The sequence below is a fragment of the Carettochelys insculpta genome, chromosome 5 (assembly GCF_033958435.1).
Source record: "Carettochelys insculpta isolate YL-2023 chromosome 5, ASM3395843v1, whole genome shotgun sequence".
Taxonomy (NCBI): Eukaryota; Metazoa; Chordata; order Testudines; family Carettochelyidae; genus Carettochelys; species Carettochelys insculpta.
This window is the reverse complement of record NC_134141.1, coordinates 88,395,415-88,415,738: the sequence shown is the minus strand read 5'-3', so window position 1 is coordinate 88,415,738 and position 20,324 is coordinate 88,395,415. Positions and strand designations below refer to the sequence as shown.

Sequence of the window (20,324 nt, the reverse complement as noted above, 5' to 3'; positions counted from 1 at the left end):
GATGGGGTGAGTGCAGGAGCAGGACTGGGAAGGTAGGAGGGTCTGGGTGGGAGGGTGTCTGAGGAGTATGAGGGGCGCTTACCTTGCACAGCTCCCCAGGGCACATGGGCTCCATGCCCCTCGCCGCTCCCATTGGCTGCAATTGGTGCTGCCATTTCCCCAGTCCATGGCAGGGGCAGGATGTGCTTCACCACCCCAACCCCACCAGCCCAGTCAGAGCCCATGGGCCTGATTTGGCCCTGGCTTGCCTGACTCCAGCCTGTGAGACTTTGGGCCTTGCTTTATACACGGTCTTCGTAAGGTGGAGTTAATCTACAGCTCAGACCACAAATTAAGCCACCTTGGTTTTGTTTTTATCATAGTAGGTGCCCTTGGACTTCCCCCCCTCCGTTACTGAAGTGTGTGTGTGTGTGTGTGTGTTGTGGGAGGTGGGATGTTGTCACCGGGATGAATTTGTGTTATTGGATCAAGTGGGAAGATGGGGCTAGAAGTAGTAGCTGCCTGAAAATGAACAAAACATTTGTAGAAGGTCAGAAATATATTTTTGTCCTACTCTTACTAGTGAGATTATTAGAGATGACCTTGGTTTTACCCTTTACTGGCAATCAAACAGGCCGCCGCTGCTAGATCGGCGCATCCCCTTATGATAACTGTTTGTTTCTGGAGTATTTAGGAAGTCTCCGAGCAGCCCCAGATGGATTAGTCAGTTACAATGAGGTGGTGCCCAGTGTATGAATAATCTTCTCTGTTTCTACCTTTCTAGCTGGCCTGTTGCTGTGGTACTGCTGCATGTGCCCTCTGCTGCAAATGCTGCCCCAAGATAAAGCAATCTACGAGTACCCGCTTCATGTATGCACTTTACTTCATACTGATCACGCTCATCTGTTGTGTCATGATGTCAAAAACAGTAGCTACTGAAATGAAAGAGCATGTAAGTAAGTGGGTTTTGTGGTATGTTATTTCTGTGGGAGTGGTGTGGCTCTTTCCATGTACTCTTCTGTACAGATGGCAGAACTGGAAGGGCATAGCCCCGTACCAAATATTTCTTGAGGTATAGCCTTACAATGGGTCATTCTTGAAGCAGAGTTCCAGTAATCTCCCTCTCTTTCCCCTTTAAAAATATGAGTGGTGTTCTGCCAATGCCTGTCTGCTCTCCAGCTGTTTGTGGTTCTCGTTAGGTTTCATGAGGAGAAGGAGCAATGATCTAATGACGAGAGGCCTTCCTCCTGTTCAGTTATGTGGGAACTATTTCAGTAAAAACAACACAGGCTTCATTTGGATCACTTGTGGGATACGACTGGATGCTAAGCAGGTCTTAAAGCCAGCTAACCTTGGTGGATGGTCTTTTCTCAAGGGTGGGAGAAGTCTCGCTGTGATTTTTCTCCCTGTGATCTTCACCCAGAAGTTTTGCCATTGCTATTTGTCAGATTGTGAAAATGAAAGGACTGTTGTAGGAGCAAACAAAATGAACTCCAGTCTTTGGGGAGAAACTGTGTAGCCTCAAACATTCCTTCTATGAGACTTAGCCGGGAACTGTTGCATTAAAGTGTGGGACTGGGTTTAATAGCGGAGAAAATTCAAAGAGGAAGAACAGTCCCCAAAGTTTTGTGTTTGAAAAAGAAAGCGGGGGTGAAGTTGTGAATAGAACATGATTTTATGTTCAAAAACTCTTGTGATGGGTTGTCTTTTTATAAGAAGTGTTCCTTGTTCAAGTGTATATGAACGCTACCTATAGGACACTACTCAGGCGTTGTTCAGCTCCTACTACCTTTTAATTAAAACTGCACAAGTATGAGGGTGACTGTGGTCTTAAATAGTTCTGAAACCTCAGCTTCTGTCACAGCCCTGGTCAGGTTCCCCTGCTGGGCACGAAGCAGGCTGCTTTTTTGGCCTATATGCTGGCCCTGTGTCCTTTCAAACTTCTTGGGTCAGAGCAGAGCCCTAGCACTGTCTCTGACTTTGTATGCCTGCTCAGACTCTTGGGATGCAGCTCTTCTGTCTTGTACCACCTTCTGAGACTGGAAATCTGGCATTCTGTCTGCCTGGGTATTGTAACTAGCGCTGGTTCCCTGTTCAAGAGCTCCAGTTCTGAGAGTACAGTTTTGTGAATTACAGTTTCTTCTTCAGGGCCACTTGATGGCTGATGCACATAACATACACCAACTTTGCAGATGTTTTTGTGCCAGTATAGTTTGGCCGCTTTCAGATAGCTGTGTGTAGGGTAGATGTGCCCACCCTTAATCATGTGGTATGACCTTTTTAAGTTTTTTGGGAGGTTTTGATATAGGTAAAGGCAGGTAAGGGGGACAAAGGAAGCAGTTCCTGAGAATAATCTGCATTTGGTAAAAACCTCTGTTTCTATTCCTCCAAAGACCTGGGATCTTATAGAGAAGGTGGGGCTAGGTTACCTCTCCTGCATTCAGGCAGAACTAGCACAGGAAAAGAGAACTGTCCATGTGCCGCCTCTTCACTCAGAACAGAGACAGATACCTGCACTTGGAAGGTTCCCATCCTCTTTGTCCAGATCCAAGAAGGGTGGGAAATCAATCTCCTGAGCCTCACAGGCAGGACTTGATTAAAAGTTTTCTGGTTCTGCAAAATATAGTTACTTTAAACCACAAATTCATGGTCCTTCATTCTTTTTAAATGTGCTTTTCTAAGGTTCCCATTACAAAGGCTGCCAGGCTTGTCTTAAATTTACCCCACTCTAGTGCATTCTAGTATCTGGTTAGTCTTCAAAAAAATCAGACACCATTCAGATGAAACAGTATGCTGTCCTCTGTTCTCCAGGTGAAGCCAGTAAATCCTGAGCCATGCTTGAAGTCTGAGTCACCAAAAGAAGTTATAACAAAACACATAAATATATGTAAAAATAAATTAGATATTAAAATAATTACGGAACCTGAATTCCTTATCTGTGTCTTCTTAGCTTTAACATAATTAAATTGAATTTAAATACTTTGAAATATTTTACATTAACTTATTGTTTGGTTATTTTATTTTAATTTTAATTAATTTTCTATTTTTTGGAATCTGCTTGCTTTAGTTTTCTGTAAATGTAATATGAATAGCAGCATGCCAGCTGAACAATATTTGTACTGTAAAGTGTTTTTCAAATGATCACTGTGATAAAGTGATACGTAAAATAAACATTGTTGCATTGATAGTTTTCATTTTTATTAGGTTTATATAAAAAGAGTATTTTTGAATATTTGTCTAGTTGTGTGTGCCTAAAGCCAGGGATTATTAACTCTGGTTCTCGAGGATCTCCAGCCATCCAAGTTTTTGTTCCAACCACAAGTAATTGTTTTTTTATGAAAATCCCCTGCTTTGGATTGCATATAGAATTCTTACATGTGCTAGACTTTAATATGAATTAGGGCATGTAGATGTTTCATATGCATTAATAGGTGTACATTTTAAAACAAACTATTAAGTGCTGGTTGAATTAGAAATGTAGACTATTGAATGTCACCAAGGGACAAAGATGAGAGTCCCTGTCTCATGCAGTGATCTAACACATCACCTTTAATCTCACTCTTTGTGGCTTTAACTTTATGCTTAAGGACAGCCAGCCCTTGGCACCTCTGGATGTGCTCTTTTCCCCATCTAACTACTGGCAGCCTCGGCTGGCCCTGCTTTCAAAGACTTCTCTTTTCCTCCAGGAACCTGTGCCTGTTCTCTTCCTGGAAGTTCTTCCTCTGTCTCTCTCAGGGTGTGTGTTTGTGCTTTGAAAGGTTCAGAACTCAGACCAGCTCTCTGTTCATTTTCTAGGGGAATCACATTCTTGCAGCCGCTGAGAAATTAGCTGAGGCAAGGAGACTCTGTCTTCTCCAACCCACTGTCCCAAAGTGTTCCAGTTTGAATGGAAGCTATGTAAGTTATAGGGACCTTCCAGCACCCCCTGGGCTGGGAAATAACTGGCTCAGCTCTGCCAGTCTGAGGTGGATTCCTCCTATGCTGAGGCCTGGAATACTTTTAGCTCAGGGATGTGAAAAATCCACAACCCTGAGCAGCGCGGCTTTGTTGACCAAACGCCAAATGTAGGTACAGCTAAGTGGACAGATGAATCTTCAGTCAGCCTAACTACTGTTGTTGAAGGAAGTGGTGCTTCTAAGCAACCAAGATACCTCTTCTCTCACAGTGAGTTGTATCTACGCTATAGGATTACGCTGGCATAGCTACAGCACTGTAGCTTCACTGTTACAGTTCTTGTAGCATAGACATGACCTGTGGCATTCAGTGATACAGCAAGTCCATAAAACCAATCAGAATTTGTTAGTTGCACATAGGAGCTATGGTTGTATGGGGAATCTGATACCATGATATATTAATGCGTGAGATCTGAACTTTGTTTCACTTGTGGAATAAAAATCTGATTGAATTTTGGATAATTCAGTAGCATAAGACTGGAAATGCTTAGTTTCTTTATGGGGTAGGCATCAGCCCCGCCTTTCTGTTTGTGAGTAAGGTGGTCCTAGAAGTGCAGAAGGGGTCCTTAGCTGGTATTATGTTGTCAGTTTCACTGCACTCTTCCCAAAGAAAGTGTGCCATTGAATATGTGGTTAAAGCTGCTTTCCAGTTTAATTAGCTGCCTAAATTACTAGCTTGATTTTTTTTCTCCTTGTCTTCATACAGGCAAATTATCCCTCCTTGACATCTGGCTTTTTAAAGTCACTTTAGTTTTCCAGAGTTCATGCACCATCTTAATACTGAACTGCTTGACAGGAACTAGATTGTTCATTTGTGGGAAGTTTGAATGGAAAAAATATGGATATAATCCAAGAAATTGAAATTTTGAAGACAATTTACATATTTATACCAAAAATTCATACGAGCCATTTCTTTTAATAATAAAGCCTTAATACAATTTCTCTTTCCATCAAAACAAGCTTTCTAACTGAAACAGTAAACTGTTTCAGGGTCTCTAAGCAGTTCACAGCAATGCCAATTTCTCAGCCTATTCTTTTTTCCTTGAAGGCTCTGCAGTAGGGAGGAATGGCACAAAGAGTAGTTATTAGTGTAAAGTGGAAAGATAATTGCCCTTTAAATTAAGAGTATTTGATGGCTTTGAATGAAAAATGAAGGGGAGGCTTTCTTTTTCTGCTCTTTAATTTAGTAATAAGCATGTTCTGGACTGTTTAAAATTCAAAGGCTTCAACAGTTAATTCAGCCCAGCCTCGGCAAGATGCACCCTCAAATTATGTATCCAGATTGGGAAACTGAGACATTAATTACGGGCAGATATTTAGAGCTGGTATTTCAGTGGTATTTCTGAGTGCTCAGCAACCTCTGAAGCCAGGCCATATGCAAACTATAGTTCTCCAATATATGTATGGGGCTGACCATTTGTTAAAAATAGGGAACTTTCGTGAGTTTTAAAACCTAGTTCAGTATTTCATTGGTCCATATGTCTGTTATGTGACTTTGTGCCTGCACTATCAATTTAGAGGTCAAATGTTGTGACCACTCCATTTTATGTGGAGGGAATATTGCCCTTTCTAACTCACCTTTTGAAATACGAGTGATTTTAAAATGCCATTTGGATTTCATGCTAACCTGTCTTCTACATTTGTTATAAATTTGCCATGTCTGAAGTGGTTCTATGTCATCTGGCTTAGAAGCATATCTGTTAACTCAGTGATGTCTTGGCAGAGGACAGCCACAAACAAGCGTGAGCTTAATTTGCACTATCTGGAGTGTTGGAAAAAAATGCTCCAGCATAGTTTTGTTTGTCTACTCCATGCGCACTGGGGAGCTCTTACTGCCTTGCATTATGTCTAGGAAAATAAAATCTCAGCAGCATCTTTTTAATAGTGTTTGCATCACAGTGGCATGTAGGGACACCAGTTGGTCTCTCTTGTTTTGCACACTGTACCGTCTCAGTAAAAAACATCCCTGCCCCAATCTAGGTTATGACAAGACACAACAGGTAGATGAAACAATGCCATTGGGGGTAGAGGGTGGACGTTGTGGCAGTTAAAAGCAATCAAGTTATGGCACAATAAGCAGATACCTCAGTTCACCCCGGCTGGCCGGTAGAGTTCTATGGGTATCATTGTCTGATATACTTCTGAGTACTTGAAGAAGGCTTCTGTAGTGGCTTTGTGGATTATTTTCAGGGAATTTCAGCAAGGGAGAAGGCTGTGGGGCGGGGGATAAGGGCTGAGTGAAAAGCAGGTGGGAATGGCTAGAGCACTTTGGAGCAAGGGCGTGGGTTTGACATTACAGTGAAATAATAGATCAGGTAGGTGGGGTAGGGCTATATCATGAGAGGGGTGCAGGTATGCCTACAATGGAATTGTTGGACGTAATTTTCCACTTGTTGACATTTACCCATGCTGGCTCTGATTGAGTGGATGGGCTAAAATTAGAGGTGTAACTTCAGTGCAAGCAGCATGAGGGGCAAAGTGCCCAAGTCATACTTAGGGTCCTAGATGGGATCATACTCAGGGCAGCTAGTCTATGCCACTGGTCGTGCCACCATGGTTCTGTTTGGAACTTGCTGGAACACGTTACGTTAGAACTAGTGTGAATATGACTTCTCATGCAGAAAATTACACCTTCCGGGGCTGGCATACACATACCCATAATGGATGACCTGAGACAAGTTTGCTTCCGATCTGGTGGAGATGGGCGAGTTAACGGAGGATTATGGAAGGGGCTCAGGTGGTCAGTGTGCAGCCAGGAAAAATGATTTCGCCTACTGTACAAAATTAAGTTGACTTAACTTACATCTGCATACATCTCTTGTGCGTAGCTGCACATTACTCTTCTTGTGTCCGTGTAGTGCAACACTGTACTGTCGGTATGAGGCATTGCGGTGTTGCTTCTGAAAGCCAGTAACACTTAAATTAAAGAGTGTCATGCTGCTGACTCATATTAACTTGTAGTCCACCATGGCCTCTAGATCCCGTGTTGCAGTTCTCCTTCCTAGACAGTAATTTCCCATTGTGTATGTGTGAAATTGATTATTCCTTCCCAAGTGGAGTACTTTGTACTGGTCCTTGTTGAATTTCATCCTATTTACCTCACATCATTTCTCTAGTTTGTTCAGAATGACAACCCTCTACTCCAAAGCACTTGCAACTCCTCCCAGCTTGGTGTCAACTGCAAACTTTATAAGTGTACTCTGTATACCTTTATCGAAATCATTGATGAAGATATTGAACAGAAATGGTCCCTAAACTGACCCCTGTGGAACCCCACTTGTTATGCTCTTCCTGCATGACCCTTGATAACTACTCTCTGGGAACAGTTATCTACAGGTTTAAGCACCCACTTTATAGTAGCCCCATCTAGTTTATTAATGAGAAGTTCATGTGAGCCTATATCAAATGCTTTGCTAACGTCTAAATATACCACATCTACTGCTTCTCCCTTATCCACAAGACTTGTTATCCTATCCAAAGAAGGCTGTTGGGCTGTAAAGAACAAATATTTTCAAACTAGATTTGTTCTTTTCTTTGCTCTATACCTATTTTTCCACTTGTAAAATAATTTGGCTAAACTTTTGGCTGAGGAAACCCAAAATGTATAGGAGCAGACAGAGAATACAGACAAGGGGAAGGCGGGGAAAGGGTGGTAGTGTTGGGACCATGGTGTTTAACAAGAATGAGGAAAAGCTCTGAAAGCAGCGTGCCTTTCCCTCCCCTCAGAGCTGTTCTTGGGAAGGAAATGTGCAGTGAAGACTGCAAGGGAAAGAATGTGAAACAAAAGCATGGGATGTGATAAGTAGCAGTGATCGAATGGTGCTTGATAAACGTAGTATTATTTATTTTACTATTTTTCACCAGCTTTTATTAGATACTTTTGTAGTTGCCAGCCGTGGAGCTAGTTAAGTATTATTTACCCATTACATTACTCAATTAATACCACTGGAATTAGTATTTATAATTTTTTTCTGCTATCCGATCTGCACTAATAGTATGTTGGATTTTAAAACATTGTCAAACAACTTTTATATTTAATAATGCAAATTAAATCAGTGTACAACAAACACTAAAAGTGAACTGTTTTACTTGATATTGTGGGGGGGTGTGATGTTGATGGGATACGGTTCTTTTGTGGAAGGGGTGGTAGCACAGGTTGTTTTGTTTTCGTTTTATATTATTTAGAAGACTCAGTCCCCCATGTTTATAGAAGTTGGGTAACTTTTTTAAGCCCTGAAAATAAGGCAAATCAGTACTTCAGAGCATTAAGTAAGTGCCAGATTAAATAATCAGCAACTCAGATAGCTGGTAAAATTGTGGAGTGGGTGAAATGAAATGCAGGCCTAATGACAGGGTTGGGGGGCAAAAAGGAGGCAGTTGCTCCTGGGCCCAGCAATGCAAAAGGGGCAGAGAACCTGGCCACCACTTCTGCAGCAGCGGCTGCAGCTCCAGGCCCTTTAAATTGCTGCCGGAATGCTGTGCGGTGTGCTCCAGATGGCTCTTAGAACTGCTGGAAAGGCGGGAGCGCCAGGGGCCAGGCTTCAGGCAGCGCTGCGCTCGGGGAGTGGGAGGACAGGCCACAATCTAAGAGGTGCTCAGGGCTGGCGGCCTCAAGTCCTGCCTCTTCTGCCTGAGTTCCTGTCCCTTCTGTGGGGGCATGGAGCAGGCCCCCGCTGCCCGTGCCTTGCCCAGGGCCCAGTGAGGCTATTGGCTTGGACGGTGAAATAGATGGCAAATCATGTCAAGTGGCTAGAACATGATGCAGCTAAAGCAAAGGGGGGATGTGAGGCAGATTCCAGCTGAAGGAGGTCCTACCGTGAATGTAGAGAGTTGCAGTGGTTTGGAGGGATGGCTTGTATCTAACAGTATGGCTTGTATCTAACCATCCATTTATCCATCCATTTACTCTTTGACCCTTTCTGTTTTGTTTATCAAGTTGTGGTCTGGGACAAGCAGAGATCAGCATTATTTCTTTCTTAGAGCTGCTGTTTCCTTATGTATATTATTATCTACAACCTTAGTCTGCTTCACAGGCTCATTTCTCGTTCTGTATCGTCTGAGGCTGAGCAGCTGCTGAATTTATTTTTTCCATCTCGTTCCTCTACATTTTTGAAACAGACATTTGCCAGGGCAAAACACAGTTCATGTAAGAAAAGCGAACTAATGGTTCCCCACTCTCATCTGAGGGTGTATTGCTCTGTAAGTCTCATCAGTTCACACTGGTGGCTCTGAGGATACAGAGGGACATTAGATTTTTTTTAAATTTAATTTAATTTTATTTTTTTTAATTTAGTGTTTGAGCTGCCAAAACCTTTTATATGGGGTCTGCCCAACCCATAGGCTGCGGGTGCTGAGGTCTAGCCTGCATACAGAGGCATTGCACATAAATGAATAAAAGTCACAGAGTTTCTGGAGTGCTCTGCAAGCGTGGTGAGCTTGTGAGGCATGAATGTGTAGCTATTTGTTTTCTCCCTTTCTCAGAGTTAAGGTAAGGCATCACAGGCAAATATTTAACAAGTGGGGAAAGGAATGGAATTTTCCTACCTTTCTGGTCATTTATTTTTAAAAAAGAGTTATGGTGCCAATCTTCCTTTAAAAGTTGTGGGGAGAAGGAAGTTGTTCCCTTTTACCCCATATGGAGGTATTTAGCAGTCGTTCAGTAGCTGTCAGTTGTGACTCCAGACTTCCAGTCTTTTATAATCTATTCACCACTTGACCTATGTATGTAGTTTATCCCTCAATCTAGGCCAGTGCTCATGACTCTGAACTGTAACTGGTAAAATACATCCAATACGCTATTTTTAAGTCAGCTGTATGCATGTAAACTATATTAATGGAATCGGCTTAATTACGGTAAATGTTGTCTTATGTTTAATTGTTCCTAATTGTGTGTATTTTTCAGATTCCTTTTTATGAAAACATCTGCAAAAGTATCCAGGCAGGTGAAATGTGTGAGAAGCTTGTGGGATACTCTGCTGTTTACAGGGTCTGTTTCGGAATGGCATCTTTCTTCTTTATCTTCTTTTTACTTACCATCAAAATTAACAACAGCAAAAGCTGCCGAGCATATATGCATAATGGGTAAGTTTTCGTTTGTTTGCTCATTTCCTCTAAAATCAAGGAATAAGTCACTATGTGGTGCTAGATTTCAGTACTGTGTTTCAAAACCAATATTTAAGGCACAGCTATTCTATGGCAGAGAACTTGGGGAGAAGACTTTTGATTTTTTTATAAATAGGCGATTCCACATGTTTTTGTCTTGCAGGTTCTGGTTCATTAAGCTTTTAGTTTTGGCAGCCATGTGCTCAGGAGCTTTCTTCATTCCAGATCAAGACACCTTCCTCAATGGTACAATTTTCTTTTCTTTATGTGCATATGCTTTCCATTTCACTTTTATGAGTTTCTATATTCTTAATAGTGGGAACATACTGTTTATCTGGATATTCCTTGTTACAATAAAACAATAAAGTTCTGTCTACACTCGCATTCATCTTTTGAAAGAGGAATGGAAATGAAGGAAATCAGAAATGCAAATGAAGTGCTGATTACATATCTCATTCTTCATTTGCATAATCTCTTTTTGAAAGTGATTCTTTTGAAGGGAAGAAAAAGCAGTGTAGACAGGGCTCTTTCAAAAATAAACCCCATTTTTGAAAGAACCCTTCTTCCTATTTCCGATTTCCTTTATTTGCATTCCTCTTGCATTCCTCTTTTGAAAGAGGAATGCAAGTGTAGACACAGCGTAACAGTGCTAGTAGCTGAGTGAACGGATGTGGTTGGTTTAGTTGTGTAAAGACTACTTTCACTTCCTCCTTTGTTTTGTATTTATAGTAAGAATATTTTCAACAGGTTACAAGCACACATGCAGAGTAAGTGCGTGAACAAAAAAAAAAAAGAACTTGTGCTGCCTTCCAAGCTTTTGGATTTAGGAGAGAGTCCGTAATGAGTGCACAAGAAATTTGTCACTGAGGAATGTATACAAAGTTGTTTTTGTTTTGTTTTTTTTCTGGCTGACATAATGAGCTTTATGAAATCTTATTGGAGCTGTGTTGATCACTGACTATTAGGGGGGCAAACCTGGGTGAGATAATAGATATCTGTAAACAGAAGTTGATCCAATAGAAGATATTCCCTCATCTACCTTGTCTGTATAATAAGCTCAGTTGTAGTCAGCCTGATACCAATACTTGCAATAGAGAGAGCTTGTTCTGTTCATAAAGTGATACAGAAAGCCACAGAAGACAACACACAAAACACACTGGAAGCCTCTCCTACATACAAGCAGTGACTGTAATGAAATAAAGGATCATGTAATTTTAGTTTCCAAATTGCTTCCATCTACTAAATATAAAATCAGATTTTTTGCTGAAATGCTGTATTGCAGATTATTGATGGCTGATTCTGTATCTAGCAGTATCTGAAGCCATTTTTGTTAATTGGGAATATAAATTGGCAGCAGTTCCTGTCATGAACTCCGGGAGACTGATTTGAGAATGTTTGTTTTTTCTCACCCACATGTAAATAGCAGCTTTTGGGTAAAGTTGTCAAAAATACTTCAGTGAGTTAGGAGCAAAAGTCCCACTCACATTCAGGTGAATTTGCGTTTCTAAATCACTTAACTAATTGCAAAAATCTCCCCTCTTTGGCCTTTTTAGAGTAATTTTAAGGCAAGTGAAAGGGATTGGATTAGTTCTGCATGCATATACTTAAGACTCTTTGTGGGCTTACTGAGCGCACAAACAGAGCTAATTTTCAATGCTTTCTGTTGTGCTAATCTCACAATGGCCTCTCTGCTGCCACTTCCCTTAGTTGTGTTTCCTAAGGGGATTTCAGAGACTCTTCCTCCCCTTGTTTTCCTGTTTAGAAAAGGATCTTCATTGCAGTGGCGCAGTGGCAGCCTTCTAGGCTTTGTGTCAACATCTCACTTCTTCGAACCTCTCCTCCTGTGTGGTGCATGCCTGAATGGCTGCACAGGAGCCTATCAAGGGCTGCACATCTGATGAGGAGGGCTGCACAGGGGCAGAGCCACACGGTCTTGAGAGAAGAGAGGTGTAGGGTGAGATGGGGAGAAGGGGATAGGAGTGGCATACAGGGCTGCGGCAGAGAGAGACATCTCTCCCTCAGCCCCAGCTCTGCAGCAAATGTGGGGGAGAGAGCTGAGGGAGTGGGAGTCCTCTCTCCCCGCTGCAGCCCTGGAGCAGCCTGCACTCCAGACCCACAGCCAGAGCCCTCGCCTCCCTACCCCTGCATTGAAACCTTCTGCCCCAGCCCTGAGCCCCCTCCTGCACCCTGAAGCCCTCATACCTGACCCAACCCCAGAGCCTTCCCGTCAGCCTAAGCCCCCTCCCACACATAACAAAAATTGATTCCACACATGGACTGGATGTAAAATATGAGAGAGAACATTTCTCCTCACCCCTCGTAAAAACATGTTTTGCATAGGCCAGCAAATAGCCTATTTTAGTTTTTTTGTTTTAATTTGCTTTTATCTTGGGCCAGATTCAGTTTGGTGGTCTGAAAGGGCTCCCTATCTCCTGAATCATTCAGTGACAGGAGGCCAAAGTTGGTTATAAATTCCTTTTTCCTTAAATCTTTAAATATCAATGGTACAAGGAAGAGATGGAATTCTAAGACAGCATTTGGAGGCATTTATGATTCTAGGTCCTACTCAGTGACTCTTTCCACTGTCCTAATTCTCTCAAGTAACAAGAGAACTTGTTGATTAGAACATGTCCAAGTGGAGAAAAAGCAGCTTCTGAATTGTATCACTGCAATCTTCAAGTAGTTTGAGACAGGAAATAGCACTAGATAATGATTTCAGTGCACAACAATGTGCCAGGAAACAATGTTCTAGTCTTTTTTTTTTTTTTTTTAAAAGAGACTGCAAGAATATTTTCAGAAGAGTGTTTGGCGGTTTCTTCAATCCCATTCCACCATACATACATGCAGGACCCTGTTAAATTCATGGCTGTGAAAAACGTCACAGACCCTGAAATCTGGTCTCCCTGGTGAAATCTAGTCTTTTGTATATGTTTATTCTATACTATACGCTCATGTTTTGTGGTAAAAGTACACAAACACACATCATTTCTCAAACTGGGAGTCCTCACCCAAAAGGGGGCTTCAGGCCTACTGTAGAGGAGTTGCAGTCTTACTTATGCCCTGCCTTCAGAGCTGTGGGTGGCCAGAGAATGGCAGTGCTGGTCAGATGCTCAGCTCTGAATTCAGTGCTGCTCCCAGCAGCAGCACAGAAGTAAGAGGGCATAGTATGGTACAGGTTGAACCTCTCTAATCCGGAACTCTCTCATACGGTGTCAGCCAATGGTCGGCTGTGGTTTTTTTGGTAGTATACGTTCGAGTGTGCGTGCAGGAGGAATCAGGCTTTGCTTAGTGGTTACTTGTTATTTTATTTAAAGGTACTCTACTGAAATCTCATAGGTAACTTAGCATGCATAAACATAGATTATTGAAGCGTGCAAATACATAGCAGGTACAATTTTCTTACCCCTGCATCATTCGACTCTGGCGTTGCCAACATCTGTCACTCAATACATAACAGGTATAAGTTTCTCACCCCTATGTCGTTTGACTCCAGCATTGCCAGCATCTGTTACTCAATTCCTTGGAAAGAAGAGTACGAGGAGGACATCCCCTTTGCCCTGGGAGGCAAAGACCCGTCCTGTCCAGCAGGTTAGGCAATTGCAGCTCAGCTTGTGTTTGCTGCCAGGCCTACTTTATACTCCACTGGTTACATACACCCTTCCATATCTGAAAACACCAGTTGTCCTGTGTACGCCTTGAAGGCGTCAGTTTCGGGAGGGATTGATTGCCAAATTTACATTTGTTTGCTGGGAAACAACAGACAGGACATTTCCCCCCCTTAAGGTTTGGGCGTGAGAATTCCTCTCCTGGAACAGTATGTGGGTATATCAAATCACTGCAGCAGCTCAAGGGCATCCTGAAGCTCTAAGTTTCTGGGAAAACGTTTGCCGCCTCCTTATCTAGTTCTGTAACAGCAACGAAGGGTCCTGTGGCACCTTATAGACTAACAGAAAAGTTTTGAGCATGAGCTTTCGTGAGCACAGACTCACTTCATCAGATGCTAGTTATCTAGTTCTGTCTCTTTCTCTTTCTTTCTTGTCACGATGAACCAGCATATCTGTGCTGCGATGCCTGGCTACATCCAATAACATCCGTAATCTGGCCAGTTAGCCAGACTACCACTTTTTATGGGTGTGGCCAACTTTCTGGTAGTCCTATAAAGTTTGTTGGCATCCACCAGTCCTCAGTGTTCTGTGCCGTTACTTAGCTCTAATTTGCCCCTACATATCTTCTAAGAGCCCTGTAAGCAGTGGAAGTGTTGGTAATGCTGTCATTCGGCAAATTCTTTCCTTTGGCACCAGTCAGGTCCCAAGGATGCCGGATGAGAGAGGTTCAGCCTGTATTGCCACCCTTCCTTTTGTGTTGCTGCTGGTGGCAATGCTGCCTTCAGAGCTGGGAGGCTGGAGAACAGTGACTGCTGGCCAGGAATCCAGCTGTGAAGGCTGTCTGTCTCCTGGTTGCACCATGACAAGACCATGACCCCAATAGCTTTGCAACCCCCTTCTAGGTCAGGACTTCCCAGTTATATATCTGTAGTACCACTGCTCTCTGCCCCATCAGCTTGTGTGGGGGGCCACCATGTACATGTGGGACTTACGCACAGAAGCTCATTATGTAATAAATAAATGTGCTAGTCTTTAAGGTGCAACAGGACGGCTTGGTTTTTGCAAAGGTGCAGACTAACCCGGCTCCCCCTCTTGAGACTGTTCTCTCCAAAACTTCTTCAGGTTATTGAACTTGTTTTAGATGTTCTGAGATGTGGTGTGGCATAAACTGATGTGAAATCTTTAGTCGGGGTTAACTGAGATGTGTCATGATGAGCTCTCTTTACTGAAGCTCAGTTTAATCTAGGCTCTCAAGTTCAACATAATTGGAAAGTGATGTTTTTATTTTTTTCCCTTGCAGCATGGCGCTATGTAGGTGCAGCGGGAGGATTCCTTTTTATAGTCATTCAGCTTATCTTGCTTGTGGAGTTTGCACACAAATGGAATAAAAACTGGTATGTGTCTGGCTCAGAATCATTTGTACAATGTATTGTAAAGCAGTTCTTCTTTAAATGGATGGCTTTATCATAGAAAATTAACCATGGTATTTAAAAATTCCACATGCACTATTTTATGCAGGCAGGCAGCGCTACTTAATGTACAGTAATCCACAACTTTCTGACTCTTTCTACTCTTCACTCCTTCTGTCCTCACCTTGCTTGCCATTGCTCTCCATCTGTTTCCAGTGTCTGTGAGGACCTCATTTTTTCAGTGCCTTCACTTTTCTATTGGTATAAGCATTGTTGATAAAACTGACTGGATCCACACAGCATAGCCAGAACACTCAAGCAGTGACATAAACTGATGAATCCTCTCTTGTTTTCACATGGACTTGTAGCCACACCTCAGGCCAATTTTTAACTCAGAGCTGAGCCTCTTGTTTCCCCTCAGCTTTCTGGTTTCTTTGATCATTCGTCTTGCCCAGCCTCTTGGTACAGGCTTGATTTCCCGTTTGTGTAGCTTTGGCACCTTCTTTCTCTTCCCCATTTTTATTTTAGGATTCTTAAATCATGCACAAACACAAAACCCCCGGCCTTTAACTCCTGCCTGCCCATCTCTTTCTCTGTGCTTTCATTTTATACTTATCCCATTATCATGCAGGAAAAGTTAAAAACCCTCACTCATTCCCTTTTCTTCCATAGTATTTTCATGAGGGCAGGGTAAAATACGTCCTGCTGTCACACCGCAGTCACTACTGCTGATAATTAACTGTAGCAAAACCCCAGTGCTGCTAGCGTGATCGAGCAGAGATGTTCAGCAGCGATAGGTAACTCAAAGGCACCATGTGCATTAAAGCTCTTGTCACGCGTGCTGATGGTGTGGATGATGGCGGGGACGTGCAACTGCCCTGGAACCTAGCGATTCCAAAGGGCCCGGGGCTCCCAGTGCTGGCAGCCAGAGCCTTGGGCCCTTTAAATTGCCACCAAAGCTCTGGCTGGCATGCTGTGGGTGGCAGAGGGCAGTGCGGTCTGGGCTGAGGGGTGGCTGATGCCCTGCTTCTTCCAGGAGAATCTCTCTCCCTGCCCTTAACAAGAACCGCATGCACACCCTTGCCCGGGGTGTTGGCCCCCATGGATTTTGCAAATCATTTCTGCCCTATCGCCATAGACAGCAGCGCTACATACAATCCAATTAGCTGATTCTTTGTTCTCCCAAGATCAGTTGGGGTAGTGGGGAGGGTATTCAGGACTCCAAACTTGGTAGGGTGTGTAGAACGAAAAGAGGAAAGAATGGATGAATGGGCAAATGTTGTGTGGGAGAAGGGTAAGAATAGTTTCAGTGTGTTTAACAGTGGCTTGCCAGGGCTTCTATAATGGAGGAATTTTGCTATTGAGCTAGAACTCAGAAGGGCTCCAGCCAAGGAATTCCCTACAGAGGCTCAGAGCCAGGATTATAATAGTCTAAGATTTGCAGATGGCTCAGCCTAAGCTGTTCCTGGTTTTCAGCATCTTGCAGGCTGTATTGATGGAAATTGCCAGACGTTATGACATCAGGGTAAAGTCTTTGCTTATATGATCCACACTAGCACAATGGAATGTTTTAAAGAGACACACGTGATAGCATATGGCTCTAGCAAGGCCTCTATATTTTTAAAAACACCAAGAAGTCCTGTGGCACCTTATAGACTAACATTTTGGAGCATAAGCTTTCCTGGGCAAAGACCTGCTTCATCAGATGCATCTCTTTGTGAAGGATGCATCTGATGAAGCAGGTCTTTGCCCACAAAAGCTTATGCTCCAAAATATCTGTTAGTCCTGAAGGTGCCAGAGGACTTCTTGTTGGTTTTGAAAATACAGACTAATACAGCTACCTTTCTGATGCTTATATTTTTAAGATGTACAGAAGCCAGAGCCTGTGCTGCTGAAATAATGGATGTACTACAGAGAGCAAAATGCTGCTTTTTGTGCAGCGCTAATGGTCATACAAGCAACCTTCATAAAGAGAGCATGTTAAAATACTAATATTTATTGTTTGTTCATAGCTAAATATATTTTCTTTCTTATGAACAGGACTGCAGGGACAGCACAGAATAAATTGTGGTATGGCTTGCTAGCTCTGGGCACTCTTGTCTTGTACTCTGTTGCTGTGGGAGCCCTGATTTTGATGGCTATCTTTTACACCCGCGCGGAAGGGTGTACTTACAACAAGATCCTGCTTGGTGTAAATGGTGGCCTGTGCCTCCTTATTTCATTGGTAGCCATCTCACCATGTGTCCAAAATCGTAAGTGTGCTTATTCAATCTCTGTCGCTCATTTGCTTTTGTTGGATATGGGATACCCGGGGGTTATTTGAGGCTACTGCTGATTAGGAGGCTTAGCCAGGCTGATGTCATCAGGAGTGCTGACATGGGGTGTGTGCACGTATGTGTGTGTGAGTACACACCTCTCTCAGGATTTCAGTTTTGATTTAGCTTTGTCAATCTGTCTCTTAACACCCCCTCTCTGCTGCATGTCAGTGATCATAACAGCACAAAGAGACAGTATGACGGGAAGGATAAAAGGGTAAAAATACAATAGTAAAATCATTGTCAGTGCCTACTCTGCACCCCTTAAACCAGGAGAAGAAGAGGTGAATGAGGCTTTTTATAAACTAACAAAATCATTCCAAACCTGAAACTTTGTGATGACAGGGGGACTTCAACCGCCCAGAAATCTCTTTGGAAAAATAATACCACAGGGTGCAGATTGCCCACCAAATTATTGGAATACACTGGGGACAACTTTTTGTTAGAGAGGGTGGAGAAAGTGACTAGGGGAGAAGCGATGCTAAGTTACATTCTGACAGGAGGAGGAAGAAGTTGGAAAATTTGAAAGTGGAAGGTAGCTTGGATAAATATGTTCATTGTGATGCTAAGGAAGGGTGGGAAGGAAAACAGCAGAGTATAGTGGATTTCATGAAAGCAAAGGTAGCAAAGTCAGAAAAATGGTAGGTAACAGTCTGTGGGAAAACCCGTCCAAGGGGGAAGAAGTTCAGGAGACTTGGTAATTTTCTAATGACTCATTAAGGGCAAAAGCATGTTTTTGCAACCCCCACATAATTTGAATTTTTGCGTGAGTAGAGGGGAGCCAGGAGCCAGGCTGGAGCCTGGTTTCCAGCTCCCCTGGGCTTGCAGGAGCCAGGAAACTGTCCAGCCCACCAGAGCTGGCCAGTTTCCTGGTTCCAGAGTGGCAAGGAGCCAGGAACCAGGGGGCAGCCTGGTTCCCCTTTCCTCACTGCTTGCAACTTGCAGGAACTGGGAAACTGACCAGCTGGTCAGTTTCTCAGGTCCTGCAAGTGGTGGGGAGCTGGGAACCAGGCAGCAGCCTGGCTCCTGGCCCCCTCCACTTGCAGAGAGGAGAAACTGACCAGGGCAGCAGCCTTGGTCAGTTTCCTGGCTCAGGCCAGTGGAGGGGAGCTGAGAACCAGGAGTAGCCCAGCTCCCCTCCACTCCTTAGGGCCAGGAAAGTAACCAAGGCTGCTGTCCTGGTCAGTTTCCTGCTCTGCAAGTGGTGGGGAGCTTGGAGCCAGGCTGCTGCCTGATTCCCAGCTCCCCGCCACTCTGGGGACCGGAAAACTGCTCCTGTCACGGGCGGCAGTCATGTTAACCCAAGACGCACACAGTGTGGTTGCACGTATCTTAGGGGTTTACTGTATAAAGTTAGTGGATGGTACCAAGCATGTGCTTTGAAGGACAGGATTAGAAGCAAACTGGTGAAGCTGTCTAAAATAGGATGAAATTCAATAAGGACAAATGCAAAGTAATTAGGCAGGAATAATTAAGTACACAAACATAAAATGGGAAATGACTGCTTACGAGAGACTATTTATTTCAGAGAAGGATGTGGGGGCTGTAGTTGATTACATGCTAAATATGAGTCAGCCATGTAATAGTGTTGCAGAAAAACCCTGAGTATCATTCTGGAAAGTATTAGCAGGAATGTTGTAAATAACACACAAGAAATAATTTTTCCACTCTACTTGCACCGATAAGGCCTCAAATGGGGTATATTGTGTACAGTTCCGGATGCCACGTTTCAGAAAAGATGTGGAGAAAGTCCAGAAAAGAGCATTAAAAAGGACTAGAAATCTAGAAAGCATGACCTGAGAGGGAATTTAATCCAAACTATCTGGGGAGGTTTTGGAATCTCTTTCAATGGAGATTTTTAAGAGCAGCGTAGACAGGGGAACCCTGGATAATACTTAATCCTGCCTCAGCGTGGGTGACTCGGCTACATAGCCTGTCAAGGTCTCTTCCAGTCCTACAGTTCTGTGATTTCTATGATAAATGTGCCAGTGTCTTCGCTATAATCCCCTGATGAAGTGGGCATGGAGCAGGGAGTTTCACACATGTAGACATTGCTAGGTGTGCAGTAAGGTTGGCAACTTTCTACTCTCACAAACTGAACACTCTGTCCCCATCCCTTCCACAAAGTCCTACGCCCCGCTCGCTACAAATTCCCCTGTCCTGGTGGCTCATTCTCCACCACCATCACTCACTGTCATTGGGCTGAGGCAGGGGTTTGGGATACAGGAAAGGGGTAAGTAGTCCAACTGGGGACTACTTTGGGCTCTGGGTTAGGGCTAGAAATGAGGGATGAGGGCTCTGACTGGAAGTACAAGCTCTAGGGTATAGCTGGAGATGAGAGGATTGGGATGCAGGAGGGGGACTCCAAGCTGGGGGTGCGGGTGCAGGTGGAGACAAGGGGTTGGCGTGTAAGAGGGAGACAGGCTTTGAATGAGCAAGTGTGCTCTGTATTGGGGGCTAAGGATGAGGGGCTCTGGGATGTGGGTAGGGATGAGGGCTTTGGGAGGGGCTCTGGGGGCTAGGGCTCAAGTTACCTTAGTCAGCTTCCGGTCTCTGGTGGAGCAGGACTAAGCCCGGCTTTTTGCTTGGGTGTTTTGTGAAAAGCAGATACCTGGCAACCCTCGTGTGGAGCTGTTTAGGTTACTTTTGCATTAATGGCACAGTTTACCTAATAGCATTTGAACTTTTTCAGCTGTGATTTAACACTCATTTCTCACCGTCATATAGTTGTCATTGATCTATTTTTGAGACTAGGGCTGAAACATTGTGATTTTTGTCCTTTTTCACAACACACTTGGTGGTTCAACAGAGCTGTGGGGTTTGTGACCTTTTTCCTGCACTGGGATTGGCGGTACATCAGTGCTTCAACTTATTTCAAAGTTAAATGATAGGCAATTATAGCTATAGTTATATTGCTCTTGTTCTGCCCGGTATGACTGTTGTTTTTGAACTGGGTAAGGT

At 43.5% G+C, this 20,324-nt stretch overlaps 1 protein-coding gene across 2 annotated transcripts in view; it reads left to right on the top strand.

The window, feature by feature from the left end:
• The window catches only part of SERINC5 (serine incorporator 5), a 65,242-nt gene that overhangs the window by 20,348 nt on the left and 24,570 nt on the right, over positions 1-20,324 (top strand). For both annotated transcript variants that reach the window (XR_012645777.1, XM_074995478.1), the window contains exons 2-6: positions 764-931; positions 9,835-10,013; positions 10,198-10,280; positions 14,940-15,033; positions 17,089-17,300. Coding sequence is in view for 1 of the 2 variants with exons in the window: in XM_074995478.1 (XP_074851579.1) it covers positions 764-931; positions 9,835-10,013; positions 10,198-10,280; positions 14,940-15,033; positions 17,089-17,300 (736 nt within the window). In the remaining variant the exon portion in view is untranslated. The remainder of the gene's footprint in view (positions 1-763; positions 932-9,834; positions 10,014-10,197; positions 10,281-14,939; positions 15,034-17,088; positions 17,301-20,324) is intronic.